The sequence below is a fragment of the Oncorhynchus mykiss genome, chromosome 1 (assembly GCF_057628025.1).
Source record: "Oncorhynchus mykiss isolate SJ-2025 chromosome 1, ASM5762802v1, whole genome shotgun sequence".
In the NCBI taxonomy this organism is placed as follows: Eukaryota; Metazoa; Chordata; class Actinopteri; order Salmoniformes; family Salmonidae; genus Oncorhynchus; species Oncorhynchus mykiss.
In genome coordinates, this window is record NC_143022.1 from 33699457 (window position 1) to 33714876 (window position 15420).

General features: G+C 41.8%; 3 protein-coding genes across 9 annotated transcripts in view; 2 read left to right on the plus strand and 1 right to left on the minus strand.

Annotated features, from left to right (window-relative positions):
* LOC110521366 (peptidyl-prolyl cis-trans isomerase FKBP8) overlaps window positions 1-9349 on the minus strand; it is a 52999-nt gene extending 43650 nt beyond the window's left edge. Inside the window, exons 1-4 of one of the 6 annotated variants that reach the window (XM_090229339.1) lie at window positions 9250-9349; window positions 5171-5607; window positions 4582-4751; window positions 4134-4222 (exon numbers count right to left, since the gene is read on the minus strand). In XM_090229339.1, coding sequence (XP_090085465.1) covers window positions 4134-4222; window positions 4582-4751; window positions 5171-5603 — 692 coding nt within the window. In that variant the 5' untranslated portion in view covers window positions 5604-5607; window positions 9250-9349. Of the gene's footprint in view, window positions 1-1999; window positions 2079-2812; window positions 2958-4133; window positions 4223-4581; window positions 4752-5170; window positions 6104-8174; window positions 8462-9249 lie in introns of those variants that run through there. The other 5 variants (XM_021598898.3, XM_021598882.3, XM_090229340.1 and 2 more) reach the window with 5 other exon arrangements.
* tmem253 (transmembrane protein 253) overlaps window positions 1-15420 on the plus strand; it is a 224515-nt gene that overhangs the window by 7156 nt on the left and 201939 nt on the right. The window lies entirely within an intron of this gene.
* Window positions 8158-15420, plus strand: part of LOC110521325 (RNA polymerase II elongation factor ELL2) — a 53874-nt gene continuing 46611 nt past the window's right edge. The window contains exons 1-2 of one of the 2 annotated variants that reach the window (XM_021598812.3): window positions 8160-8325; window positions 11148-11198. In XM_021598812.3, the coding sequence (XP_021454487.2) occupies window positions 8188-8325; window positions 11148-11198 (189 nt within the window). In that variant the 5' untranslated portion in view covers window positions 8160-8187. Of the gene's footprint in view, window positions 8326-11147; window positions 11199-15420 lie in introns of both variants that reach the window. The other variant, XM_021598821.3, reaches the window with a different exon arrangement.

Sequence of the window (15420 nt, forward strand, 5' to 3'; positions counted from 1 at the left end):
GGGGCCTAGCCCGAACTACGAAAAACAGCCTCAGACCATTATTCTTCCTCCACCAAACTTTAAAGTTGGCACTATGCATTGGGGCAGGGAGCTTTCTCCTGGCATCCGACAAACCCAGATTAGTCCGTCGGACTGCCAGATTTATCACACCCAGATTGAAAGCATTTCCACTGCTCCAATGGAGGCGAGCTTTACCCCACTCCAGCCGACGCCTTGCATGATCTTACACTTGTGTGCGGCTGCCCGGCCATGGAAACATATTTCATGAAGCTCCCAATGAACAGTTATTGTGCTGACGTTGCTTGCAGAGGCAGTTTGGAACTCAGTAGTGAGTGTTGCAACAGAGGACATGTAGTGTATATTATTTTGCCAGACCCCCTGAAGTACCTCTGCAGACCCATAGGTTGCCGCAGACCCCCGGTTGAATACCCCTGCTCTAGGGAACACTAGTCAGAACCAATTGAAGGTTATAGGTTATAAAGGTTATACAAATCAGTGGGAACGAAGGTCATTGGAGAAAGCCAGGAAGCCCTCAGTGACATCTATAAAAAACGAGTGAGGAAGAAGGGGGAACAAATAGCCTTGGACATTACGCACACACTCCATGACCAGTATAGCCCCCTACCCCCCGGTTGCAGAAGTATATCTCTGGCATACAAATTTAAGAGGGCAGTTTCTAGTTTTGTGCCAACATTCATCAAACTCCTGAACTTTTTAAGTTCTTATTCTTATTTGTATATACAGTACACTGAGTGTACAAAATATTAAAAACTCCTTCCTAATAATGAGTTGCACCCCCCCATCCCCTCTACCTTTTTCCCTCAAAACAGACTCAATTTATCGGCGAATGGACCCTAGGTGTCGAAAGCATTCCACCCGAATTCTGGACCATGTTGACCAATGTTTCCCACAGTTGTGTCAAGTTGGCTGGATGTCCTTTGGGTGGTGGACCATTCTTGATACACACAGGAAACTGTTGAGCATGAAAAACCCAGCAACTTTGCAGTTCTTCAAACAAACCGATGCGCCTGGCACCTACTACCATAACCCATTCAAATGCACTTGACTCTTTTTGTCTTGCCCATTCACCCTCTGAATGGCACACATACACAATCCGTCTCAATCGTCTCAAGGCTTAAAAATGATTCTTTACACTGTCTCCTCCCCTTCATCTAAACTGATTGAAGTGGATTTAATAAGTGACATCACCTGGATTCACCTAGTCAGTCTATGTCATGGAAAGATGTCCATAATGTTTTCTACATTCAGTGTATATAGTCCGTGGTTGCATAGATTGCTTGTTTTTGTCTTCTATGCCGCTATGTTGTCAGGAAATACAAGTTATTTGAATTGAAATGGATAGAATTCATCACCCTTTGGCTATTATACAGCGCCTTAAATCAGACTTTGGTTTGACTAGACCAAGCCCTCTGAGGTATGTTAATTATTAGAATGTTTGTGTTATTAGAATTATTAGAATATGTCCAAATATCCTAGAAAATAAACACCGCTCTCTCTAACATGCATCATTAACATTGCTTTCATCACTGCCAAGAAAACAAATATCTGCCAAAAATGATACTAAAGTCCCTGCTGGGACATAAGGTTCTATTGAATAGGACTTTCTAAAACAACTTCCGCTCGCAATCCTGACACAGTGTAACCCTTTTTCTAGTACAAAAGTTATATTAAAGTTAGGAATTCATAGTGTTTTGTACAGATGTCAAATAACATAGGTGTCAAGTAGTCAGGCAGGACCCAAAATTAATTGTATAAACTTTCCTAATATTTGCAAAGACTCACAACAGCTGTCAGTGCACATGTTTTATGTTGTTGACTTTGGGTCAATGAGGAGCTGAGGGGGTGTTGCCCCTCCCCCCCTAGGACTTTCCGACTGTGTTGGTCTTGGCCCTGAGCACAGATCCACAGATGTTGCTCTCCATGGGTTTATGATTAGGATGTGGTGAATGACAGAGTCCAGTCTGTATCTCCCTGGAAATTTTGGCGTATGTTACTTGTGTCAGAGATGGCTATGATGATGGAGTCACTTCTTTATTGCCTTGTTCCATGGCTCATTCCTGGCAACACAAACGTCACTGTGCTTTACACTTGATTTATCCCGTAAACCTTTCACCAGCCTGTCTGAGATATGGAACCAGGTAAACTGTTGCTCATGGAGACCGTTCCAGGGGTTTCATTGGACACATCCTAACATACTGTAACATCATCAGTCAAATAATCCTAACAGACCAAGTATTTTAGGATCAGATGCAGCAGCGAACCCACAACACGCCACAGTGCATCCTACCAGCGAATCAGCGGGGAAGCAAAATGTTCAGACAAATAGCTATGAAGTGCTCTCAGCAGAGACAGTGCCGCTGTCTGCAACAGGCGACCGACAGTTTCAATCAATGTATCCATTAGAGGATGGGGAGAGGGCAATGACATTATTTTGCATGCTATTTAAAAAAAAAGTAGTTGTTATTCCATCTTAAAATATCAGTGGTATTACTGTCTTTGAATCACGTCATGGTATAAAAAGCACTGTACAACGGCACCTTGTTTAATTTATGTCACTCCTTTTGTAATATTTTAGTTTCGGAAGTCTCTCTGAGACACCACTAGCTGTCTTTCATTGTTGGACATTGTTGGACACAGCAGGGAGAAGTTACTTAAACAGCTTTGTCACCACCCTTTTAGGAGCTGGCATGGTGCCCAGGAGGACTACCTCAGGGGAAGGGCTAAATTTGACTCCACAGTACACAGCCTTAACCAGATGCAGCAAAACAATCATTAACTGAGCTCCTGCCTGCTTGCTTGCCTGGCCTCTCTAGCTCTCTCTGTCTACACGCAGACCAGGTGACTCACCTCAGGAACAGACCAGGGGACTCACCTCAGGAACAGACAGAGGTAGAGATTTTCCTCAGAGGATCACCTTCCTTTCACCCCTCTCTCTGCTAAAACAGAATTGAACAACTACTTTCTAGAGCTCCACAAACTCAATACTAACAAGACCTCACACATAGAATAGGACCACACATCGAGGCCAAGACGTGCACTGCATGCTCATCACACTGCATCAGGCTCTGGCAAGAAATAAAAGACCACACAGACACATGCCACAGTCGGAGGACACCCTTGCCCCTGGATCCTCTGAAACAGCTATATTTCGGGATGTAAACTATAAAATGCAAATAGAGTGCAACGGATAACTCTTTGCATATAGGACAGCTGTATTATCTTCATGCTGTTTTGTCCAAAAATATTGTCACATCTTGATTAGCTCCATTGGGTTGAATGTCAATATCCAGAGGAAGATCCTAAACAACATGATTTGGTAATCTGTGTGGGAGATTAAACATGTTGTGTGACATGACACTCTATTCATGAGCTTTATCCAGTTTTGTTTACCTGTTAGAAACACACCGTTATATGCCTGTGCATGAACAACATTAATGTATACTTTGGAAAAAGGTAGCATGACATATGGCAAATGTCTGAATTTACAGCTGGTGAACTGCTTAAAAAATAAAATATATATATGTTTTTTGCAAATCAAGTGGTCATTTGCAGAGCAAGGATCACGTTACAGCGGCATGTTGAAGTAAACATTGCATGTGAAGTATCATTGTGTCAGAACCACAGGTGTCAATGTGTTCAATTCTATGCATGCTTCTATGCATGCAATGGCTCATTAACAGGGCATGGGTTGTAAATCCAAGCCATTGGCTGTCATTTGAGTGGTGTCTTTACCATAGGGTGGGAGGGAGGGTAGAGGCCTCTAGCCATGTGTGAATGGTGTTTGGAGGGGGCCATCTGCTCCGGGTTGTGGTTCATTAGTCAGGCTACTTGGGACCGCCACACTCTGATCAACAGGTACAATAGGACTCAGTTCCTTAGTGTGATGATATATGTCACATTACTTTTTTGAAATGAGGGGTGATAGATGGCCAAATCAATTTTGGGGTTTTTACACCCTCACCCCCATAACACAACCTCCTTATAGATCGGAGGAGGGGCAGGACTCAAGTTTAATTTAACCAATATCTTCGTTTTGTTAGTGTTGTGATTGTGTCTTTGCCCTACAGTGGTGCTGTGGATCATGAATGTGTTTTTCTCCCAGCGGTGTTTACCTTCCCAGAAGTCCATAGGTGTACTGTGAATCTGCCAGCAGTAATGCGATCTCGTCCTGCTGCATGGATATGGCACACTCCTCCAGGGCCTGTGTGTCAAACGGCACTGTATTATCCACAGATCTCTCACTGTTAATACTTTATTTGCACACATTAGATAATAATTATGAAAATCTATTAATGAAGAGTGATTAACTTACCTCAAATGTCTAGTGTTACGATGGCATACATTGAAACCTTATAGCCACATAGAATACCAATACATAACTTACAATGCTGTTGTGTTGTGGCTATACTGCAACCTATACTGTATATATCACATGTAGATTATCTGAAGGAGCAGGCCAACCCTGTGTTATGTTTAGCAGGTGCAGGTGTGTGTGACAGGGTGGAGGACAGGTGTGCTGGAACCTGTCCTGTCGTCAGTCAGAATGTCTGTAGGGCCCACCTGGTTTACATCTCCCTCTCCGATGACGAACACCAGTTTAGGGTCCTTCTCCACCACAGTCCTGTCCTCCAGCACTCCCTGCATTTTGACTGTGACCTCCTGACCCCAGGCTGGGTGCTCAGCTTGCTGGGGGCCAGGCACCAGCACCTTCTTCCTCAACAGCCGATCATCTGGGGAAAGGAGGGAGCGAGGGATGGACAGACAGAGGGGGAGAGAAAGAGGGAGGAAGGAGGTTGGGGTTAATCTGCTTGTTGTTGATCAACAGACACTTGGAGACAAAACAACTATTAGGAAAGGGCATAATGTTGTGTAATAACGTTTCAGAAGCCATTACATGCCAGTGTTTGACTAAATAGAATAGAATTTGACTAAATAGAATTAAATGAATTACATAGACAATACCCCACATAACTTCCAATGTCTGTAGAATTTGTTGGCAAGCAAATTACAGGCAGTGCCACAATAATTGACAAACAATAGAACAAAAACGTTTACCATGAGAGCAATATTGCTTCAACTTCAACAACCATTTCAATATTTCATCATTCCTAAAAAACTTTGATGTGACAGTATTGATTGAGTATCATACCTGTGATGTTCTCCCAGTCCTCAGCCAGGAACAGCTCCTCGAAGCTGGAGGAGGTCCACTGCACCATCTCATGGTCAGGGAAGAGCACCTCCTCCGAGTTCTCTCTGTCCTCCACAGACTCTGTCTCACTGAACCGCACTGTCTTCACAAAACTGGGGGTCTTCAGCTTCCTCTCTTCCACACAGGGGATCTCTGTAATCTCAGACATAGGGAGCTGGTTTAACGTAGTGCCCTCCTTCCCTCCACCCTGGCTGTTTATCCTGGGGTCTCCCTCCCCATGGGGTTCCTTGTCTTCCTGCTGAAGCCCATGGAACAGTTCTTTCTCCTCCTGACTTTCATTGTCACCAGGGACTGTGTAGGCCTTCTTCAACACTGGCTCATTGGTCTCCACCACCCGCTTCTCTTGCATTCCAGGGCAGGGTTCTGTCTCCATCTCACTACAGGGAGCAAGGGACACCATCTGTGAAAGCCTCCCAAAGAGATGATCCTTCTCCACCTATCTCTCCCCACACGGCCTGCCTGGCTGGTTGGTTCTGTAGTGTGGAAGCAGTTGCTCGGTCTAGTTACAGCTGAGATGTGCCTTCATCCATTAGAGACAGTCTGTAGTTTTTATGAAAACCAAACATTCACATAAACTGTTGTTAAATCCAATTTAAAAACATCCATAACTAGACTGAATCCCGGTTGCATCAATAGATTTTACCAGTGCCTTGTTTTATCAACTAGAGCTATACAGTCTCACCTTAACCTCCTCTCAATCCTGTTACTCCTTGATAGCCTATATATTCCAGAGAGTTAGGAGCAACAAGAAATTATCAATGCAAAGAAATTGTACAACACAACAAAGCACACTCGGTCAGCAGGCTTGCGTGACTGTAATCTGTAGGATTAGGAGAGCAACATCTAATCTGGCAGAACGTCTGTAAGCTTCTTAATGACTTCATCGCGCTGCCCCATAATGCAGTTTCCATGAATGCTTTCCACCAATAAGATCTTAGGGACTGCTGTCTTGGGCGTAGTTCTGTCTTATTCTGTGGCGCGAGATCTTATTTTCCCTTTTTAAGTAGTCAAGTGTTAGGAGAGAGACCCAATGTTCCTAGGATGGCCCTGATGACCTATGTGAGACATTGAGTGCTAGATTGAGTCGAGTGGATTTCCCTTTATATACTAATAATCAACAATGTATGCACTTCCACACCTTTTAATCTTGTTATACGTTTGAAGGGAAAAACAATCACAGCAACATGTGTGTGGCACAAACTAGATATTATTATCATCTGATGTGATCTGAGGGTAATACATTTCTGAAAACCGAACAGGTTTTTCTAGGTTTACCACATACTTTCTGTGGAACAGGAGCCAGTAAGCAACACTTTCAAGACAAGACAGGCCTCAGTACTATAATGACTACACACTGTGTCTCATAGAGTGTATTAGCTTAATAACTCATTGAATTGCAAATTCAACCAAGATCAGAATATACGACCACAACCCATGTAATCATAAACCATCCCTCAATTCAAAATGCACTCACAATTTAAATGAAAACAGCTTTGGTTTTTAAACAGTGACACAAACATAATGTTTTTGCGTTCATGATTTTGGAGTGTCTGTCAGGTATCCCCTGGCACTGTGTCAACATAATATCAAGTATTTGTTATCTTAACAAGGATACATGAACTGAGATCTGCATTCATTTTATACAGTTATTACATTTTCTTGTTTGAGTTTGTGTGTGTGTGTGTGTGTGTGTGTGTGTGTGTGTGTGTGTGTGTGTGTGTGTGTCATTGTTGTTTCTGGTCATGTCGCAACAGGAAAAGGGAACCAAAAGTACTAACATACGTGTGGAAACGCAACATGAACAAGGCTTTCTAATTGTACCTACATATGGTTTGATGATCCCCCTCTGTTTTATCCACAACACCCTTAATACTGTAGCACTGCAAAACAGCTTAGAGACATTTACTGAAAAGACCCTTATTAGACTAATACACAGCTGAGCAAGAGCCACACTTGCATTCTACAATTCCGTAATACCATCACTTGAGAGTTTGGATTTGGGTTGTTAAATCTCCTGAGGTATATTGTCCCACATAGTAGCTACAACCGACAAGAACATTCACAGTGATAATCTCTGGGGTCTGAATTCATTATCTCCTCTCACATTATTGCCAAAGACAACATACTGCACTAGGCTATGTACTGTACATTTGCTGTGAGGCATGTGTTGTTGATAGTCTGGTTCAGATAGTCATAGAGAACCTCAAATGGCCATTTGACAAGTAAAAAGACTCCATTAGTGCTGTGATAGATCTCCTTAACCACTGCCCAAGCATCTTGTCTGTTAGGGATTACACCTTTTAATTAACCCAAATTTCCTAGTTTTTCATCACTGTCTGTTTCACCTTATCTGTCTAGGAGCAGGGGATCGGCCCAGCTGATCAGCTATTTTTGTAGTTGAAAAAAATATATAATAATGTTTTTATTTGTTATGACCCCAGGGCTGTAGAATGAATTAGAACATTGGTTATAAACATAGTTATCTGTATTAGGCTACACAAAAATATGATATATTTCACTTTATGCAATATAGTAATAACAATGATTCTGATTAATATTCACAATGGATGCATAACAAACAAACAAATCTGTCACAAGCAATTCTTCAATATGTTTTCCCCTCTCATTTAGTAGAAAACAACTGACAAGGATTATTATGCAAACATGTTGTATGACATTGTTATTATAATACCAAAACAAAGACATTCAAAGACATGCAAATTAACCATTCGTGTGTGTGTGTGTGTGTGCGTGCGTGCGTGCGTGCGTGCGTGTGTGTGTGTGTGTGTGTGTGTGTGTGTGTGTGTGTGTGTGTGTGTGTGTGTGTGTGTGTGTGTGTGTGTGTGTGTGTGTGTGTGTGTGTGTGACGTGATCACCGCAACGCAGGCAATGTAAACTCCTCCTAGGTCCTAGTGACGTTTCAATGAGAATGTCGCCAATTTACCCCAGTTGAAGTCATGGCAGCGCTGAGACAGGAGCATCGGTATGGGCTCTCCTGTGCAAAAATCAACAAGAAAGCTCAAAATAAAACTCTATTTCACGTCAAGCTAACCGATACCGCCATTCGAACGCTTGAAGCCTATCAGAATCTGAAGGTAAGTCCTAGACAATTCTTTATTTACTATCGCGCAGGTGTTTGTTTGGATACTCCTCCGACTAGTCTAATCTCAGTGAAAAGAGGTAGACCACTGGGGTAAAAAGTTCCAAAAGTGTCAGCGACACAGTAGCCTATGTGGTGATTGTACACTTCCTTGTGCTTGCACTGTATAGGTAGGTGTAAGCTTTATTGGTCGATGGGAAAGCGTTCCGTTTAAGTAGGCTATGGTTGCTTGATTATATGGGACTTCATAGAAATAATGCCATAGCATCCAATACACAATTTGAGGTTGTTTTAAAATTGCTTGGAAAATGCCAAAGATTTCGCTAAAAAGAATGAGATGGAATTTGTGTGATGCATGTTTGTTGTGTAGAATATTAGCGTATGTATGTGATCCATTGGTGTTTTAAAGTAAACATATTTTATATTCCTTCAGACAGACTTCATGTTTGGGCTATCTATTCGTAATTGAGAAACTAACAATTAATGCAGGTATTTTAAATGATCGTGATATGTTGGCATAAAGCGCCTAACTACATTGTCGTTTCATAACTTTTGTAGTCTACTTTTTAACATTGGGATAGTCTCTGAGACAGATCATGGCGACATAGCCACCATATTTAGGCTCTAAATATAACAATAATTAACATTTTAATTCTTAGCTTGAATGTAGCATAAATGTAGGCCATCGAAAGTAGGCTTTAATCTATCCAGCAATGGTGTTACTTTCAAAAGTAACAGCCTACATGACCTATTATGGTTTCTGATAACATGTTGCAGTTTGTCATTTAGAAAAATGTGTAGGCCTAGCCTAATAGCAATATGCCAATGTGACATGGATAATGTGTAAGCGTTTCTAAATTACTCAAATTTCCAAATGATATCTATTCTAAACGTGGTGTATTTGGTGAGAAATATATACCTTATTTAGGACATGAAAACTTGTCACCCCAACCCTGGAGTCTCTTGTTGCTATTGGGTGGAGGTGGCAGGGCAGTTTTGTTGCTGTGCTTTTGTGCAGTGAGGGGATTCGATTATCTGGCCCCAGTAACGCTGGTGGGAGGAGTTTACATCGGGTGAAAGGTGATTGCAGTTGTTTTGGAACCGGGCTGGTCTCACGAGCGTGATTGATCCAAGTGCTCTGTTCAAAGCCCACGGCCAAATAGTTTCTATTATATTGAAAAGATAGTCCCTCTAACAATGAAAATACATGTCTTCAAAGATGTAAGGCAGGCGGAAGGAGACAAGATACGGTGGGACCATTCTAGACAATGAGATTGCAGATACTCGTGTGAACAGGCGCAACTCCGATATTATAAAGACATCTTTTTTGCCAAAGTGTCATGTGCGTGCACTTACACAGAACAAAAATATAAACGCATCATGCAACAATTTCAAAGATTTACAGTTCATATAAGGAAATCAATCAATTGAAATCAAGTAATTGGGAATACAGATACGCATCTGTTGGTCACAGGATACCTTTAAAAAAAGGTAGGGGCGTGGATTAGGAAACAAGTCAGTATCTGGTGTGACACATTTCCTCAGCATAAAGTTGATCAGGCTGTTGATTGTGACCTGTAGAATGTTGTTCCACTCCTCCTCAATGGCTGTGTAAAGTTGCTGGCGGGAACTGGAACACGCTGTCATACACATCGATCCAGAGCATCCCAAAAGTGCTCAATGGGGGACATGTAATGTGAGTATGCAGGCCATGGAAGAACTGGGACATTTTCAGCTTCCAGGAATTTTGTACAGATCCTTGCGACATGGGGCCGTGCATTATCATGCTGAAACATAAGGTGATGGCGGCCATGGCAATGGGCCTCAGAATATCGGCAGGGTATATCTCTGCATTCAAATTGCCATTGATAAAATGCAATTGTGTTCATTGTCCGCAGTTTATACCTGCCCATACCATAACCCCACCACCACGGGGCACACTGTTCACAACGTTGACATCAGTAAACCGCTCACCCACATGACGCCATACACGCGACGCTGTCTGCCATCTTTCCAGTACAATTGAGACCAGGACTCATCCGTGAACAGCCACATTTTTTTGTTTGCTCTGTTCTGTGAAGGGAGTAGTACCAGCTTTGTACCAGATTTTCAGTTTCTTGGCAATTTCTCACATGGAATAGCCTTCATTTCTCAGAATAAGAATAGACTGACATGTTTCAGAAGAAAGTTATTTGTTTCTGGCCATTTTGAGTCTATAATCGAACCCACAAATGCTGATGGTCCAGATACTCAACTAGTCTAAAAAAGGCCAGTTTTATTGCTTCTTTAATCAGAACAACAGTTTTCAGCTGTGCTAACATAATTGCAAAAGGGTTTTCTAATGATCAATTAGCCTTTTTTTTAATGATAAACTTGGATTAGCTAACAACGTGCCATTGGAACACAGGAGTGATGGTTGCTGGAATAGGCCTCTGTATGATAATGTAGATATTCGATTCAAAATCAGCCTTATGCAGCTACAAAAGTCATTTACAACATTAACGATGTCTACACTGTATTTCTGATCAATTTGATGTTATTTTTATGGACAAAAAATGTGCTTTTGTTTCAAAAACAAGGACATTTGTAATCGACCCAAAACTTTTGAACGGTAGTGTATATTTGATGGAAAAGATGTGTATGTTTCCAGATGATGCACCATGCTGCCTTGTTGACAGAGTTGTGCAGATTACTGTTCGATTTGAGAAGGGTGCTCCTCCCTCACCGCTTTTGCCTGTTCACGTCACAGACTATATACTGCTGCTCTTCAACTCAGGTTAATAGGACTTAATAGGAAATTCACTTTTTTTTTTTTAGACTGAAGCACGATGCCCGGACCTTACCCATGATGTTGCACATCGATTTACTGTAAGTCAATAAGTCATCGTTTTAGTCAAAGTATGATATAGTTGGCCTTTAGCGCCAAGACCTGTAGAGGGCGTAGTTCTTCCTGATGACCTATTACTTCTCGACGTCGACGCATTCAACCCAGCTGGTAATACACTCGTGTCCCCATGGACCTCGTACACAACAGCCTCCATTCAGGCTTTAAAGGTGCATCGGTTTCCTCATTTACTTGATTTAATGGTTTGTCGGTGGGAGGAAAAACGGGGAAAATATTAGTACTGTCTAATAAAACACTATTTTCCATCACCGTGCCAGGTGATGCTACTTCCTGATGTTGTGGTGCAAGCTCAGCCAGAAGTGAACAACAGACTGACGTGGCGTGCAACATCCGGAAGTTGACGGAAAATCCAAAAAGGGTTGTGGTAAAATGTTGTTTTTTCTGAAGACAGCAGAAATATTTTCACTTTTTTTTTCTCCCACTGACGAGCCATAACTCGAGTTGAGGAAACTGACCCTTTTGCAGGGGGATGTTTTGTGTACGAGCCGGTCCATGGAGGACATGAGATATTGCCAGCTGAATACATTACATTTGGGCATAAGATGACAAACGATGTAAAATGAATAATAGGGCCATCTTGCAGCCAGTTGCGCTAATTTGGAATTGAAATGGGAAATCCGAAGTGGGACATTTTGTAGAAATCCGTGTCATTGTTGTGTGTTTCCTTACCACCCCTGAGCATGGCATTGTTTCTTAATCAAAAACAGCTGCAAAGTTCTTCCTCTTTGTGACTGAGCTGAGCCAAACAGCCTTGAGTCCACTTGGCCACCTAAGCCGTGGAGCAAATTAAAACAGGGGATGTAAACTAATGTTTTTGCAGTGCTACTTTATCAGAAAATTATAGTAATTTTCATAGTTGCATTTTGCATATCTGCCCCCCCCCCCCCCCCCCCCCCGTCCCGTCAAGATAAATGGTTTTTACTTCACTACACTCTCCACTGCTTTGATTGGTGCAGCTAGAAACTAGAAGTGTCTGTCCTGTAATGAAAAGGCACCTGTGAAAGACATTTGAAGGAACATGTTTATGAATTTTGTTGTTGTTGTGCTGTTACATTTGTATTGGTGTTTTGTGTCTGATGCGCTCAGGGTGTTGTTACATGTGATTTGCGGAGTGCATCATGGGCAAAGTCATAGTAGCCTATCATTTCACTTCCTCTGTGAGAACCATGAGCACGGGCTGATTTGGCTTTGCTATATTGCAGCCAAATCCTGCCAGCAGCCCACATACCAGCAGCCTATATTCCCTGTAACTATTACCCAGGTTGTTGCTGTAAATGAGAATGTCTTCTCAGTCCACTTACCAGGCAACAAAGGTTGCACCGTGTCCATTGCAATGTAGAAAAACGCATGTCTCTAAACCTTTCAGTAGTTATCCATAACGAGCTTCATCTTATTACTGTTTCTGTGGCGGATTCGTGGCCACAATTTATGGAAAATGCCCAAACTTTGGAGACGTCAATAGATGACGAAGTCAAAGATACTGGTTTCCATCTGTGTTTTCCCTAAATGCTTATGAAAAGTCCAGCACCAGCCACAGCCTAGCCAGCTGGTTAATCTTCTGAATATGGTGTAGTTAAAAAAATCACAGCAACAACTGATAACAAAAGCTAGCTAAATAAGGTTTGCAGGATAGGGTACTGACAGCTGTCATTATAGCTAGCTATTTATTGATGTTTCTCCACTCCATGTGGAAATCACCTTCCCTTCCCCAATTCGTGAATATGTGTAAGTAGCCTGCGTCATCCTTCGGAGGTGGAACCTAAACGAGCATTTCCACTCTAGAACAGGAATTACATTGAAATAGGGGTGGGTGGCATTGTCCTCTGGTGGTGTCCTTTTAAACATTTGAAACCGTGCCCAATTCCAGAGCTTATTGGTCCGTTAGGTGGTGTAGAACTATGGGTTGCTTTCCCCAATGACAATGCACGGTAACTTCCTCATCTGTTGAAGGCCAATGTAGGCTGCTGCAGTATAAACAGATGCAGAGTAAAATATACGGGTGTTTTGTCTCACTAATGTAGACTAATTCTGCTCTCATTTCAACAGTCAAAGTAGATTATTATTATAAATATTATTTTCTCTTAACCAAATATTCATAGCTCATGTATAAATTCTGTGTGGGTTTTAGTTGATTATATGCTGGGCTCTAAAATAAAATAAAAAAGCATTGGTAGCACTGGTACTCCCAACTTAAAGTTAGGAGCACAAAATAAATTTAGTAGCACCAGAAAAGCAGATTTTTACATTGATTGAGATAAAGCCTATATGAACTCCAGCTATTTTTTTGAAGCACACGCTGTGCCTTAGAAACGAAAAACCCTTTAGACATTGTTAATTATAACCTAAAATGTTGATACACATACCTATTAATGAAATTAGTCATTTGTGGAATATTAGGTTTCTGCATTGTGTAGAAGCACACTTTTCCTATTGTTGTCAGCTAGCTAACCGAACCAGGTGTAAACGAATGGTTAGCGGCCCAGGAGTAGTTTTAGAACGGCCTGCGACATGGCTTATGAATGTGTACATGCGGCCCACCACTGTGCAAAATAAAAAATGTAGCACCTACATGTAGGCCATATCTTTTGAACAATTAGTTTCTCTCTAATAATTAGGGCTGGAAAATGCCAGGTACCTAACGACAAGATATTATCACGATACTTAGGTGCCGATACAATTATGTATTGCAATTCTCACTATTCTAAATGTATTGCGATTCGATACTGGCATTTTATTGCAATTCGATGCTCCAAACAAATTCCTTGCCAAAATACTCAAGTTGCTCATCTGCTGCAGAGGGACATGAGAGAGCCATGAGAACTTGTTTTGATCAGTCATAGAAATAAAAGTGCTGACATGTTGGCTTACCATTTTTTTTAAAAAGAAGATGGAGAACAAACTAGAGAAAAAATGAGAAATACTGGAGATTTGGCGCAGGTACAGCCGACCTAGAGCTGGCTAACTACCTAGCATTTTTTTTTTATTTAACTAAAATGGCAGTTCTTGCAGAAAAAATATTTTGGAGCATATGTGACCAAAAGGGGTGGACTTTAGAGCCCTGATCATATTCCTCATTCAGCACACCGGCGCACTCCTTCAACGGTTAACACCTTCTCACAAAGCAACTGTTTTGATTATCCAGAGGTTGTTGATTCTGCTATTCACAGGTCTTCACTGTCAGCCCTAGATACAAACACAATTTCCCTAGTATAACATCAGATTGTATACACACATTCCCCAAATGTTGTTTTTTTAATATAATTTGGGGGCTTATATTTTGTCCTATTTCTGGATATTTGTTTTTTGCATATCACAACCCCCCCCCCCCCCACCCAGAGAGTGGGGTCATGGCCAGGGTCTGTCATTATCAATGGCGGCCCTGGAGCAATTAGGGTTAAGTGCTTTGCTCTAGTGTAACACTGGTGTTACAGTCAAAAAGCAGCAACGGTGGTCAAGTCTGGTCATTATGGGTTTCACTCCGACTATAGGAGCAAAGTGCCAGTCCCTAACCTCTGTTAATGACGTTTATCCTGCAACCCATGAAAAGAAATGGATCTGTAATAAGCCTACACTTTAAAATACAAAGTGAGCTGTAGGCCTGTTAAGCAATGACCAGAGGGAAAGAAACGAGCATGATGACCTCTCCCAAAACCATCTATAATAGATAAACAGGCCTGTTGACCATGGCTGCAGCTGTAACTTTCAGATAGTGGCTCTTATCTCTTGACCCTGTACCATCGCTAGGAGTACCTCAGAGAGCAGAGAACAGTTTTTTTTTGTTCTCTTCAATGTTACATTCTGGTCATATGAAGGTACTGATGCTTGAATGTTGAGGAACTCCTGAAGCATGCACAGCATGGTCACCTCTTTACGGTTAGATAAAGGCTTATTTGGGGGACAGCTTTGTACATGAACGACTGTATTGTGACTTACACAAACCTAAGGGCTGATCAAATGTAGCCCACTTGTAAACGAAGGTACAATTAGTAATCAGCTAAGAAAATGATTAGGGATTTTACACTAAAAGCTTTGTGATGAGGCATTTCCGTTGATACGCCTCTCTCTCCCCCCCTCTGTCCCCAATTTCCAATTGACTATGAGAACTGATTGAGTGAAACAAGGTTTCTGTGCTCTAGATTGATTAATCAGACACATTCCAGTGCAGATTAGCAGTGAAGCCCCTTG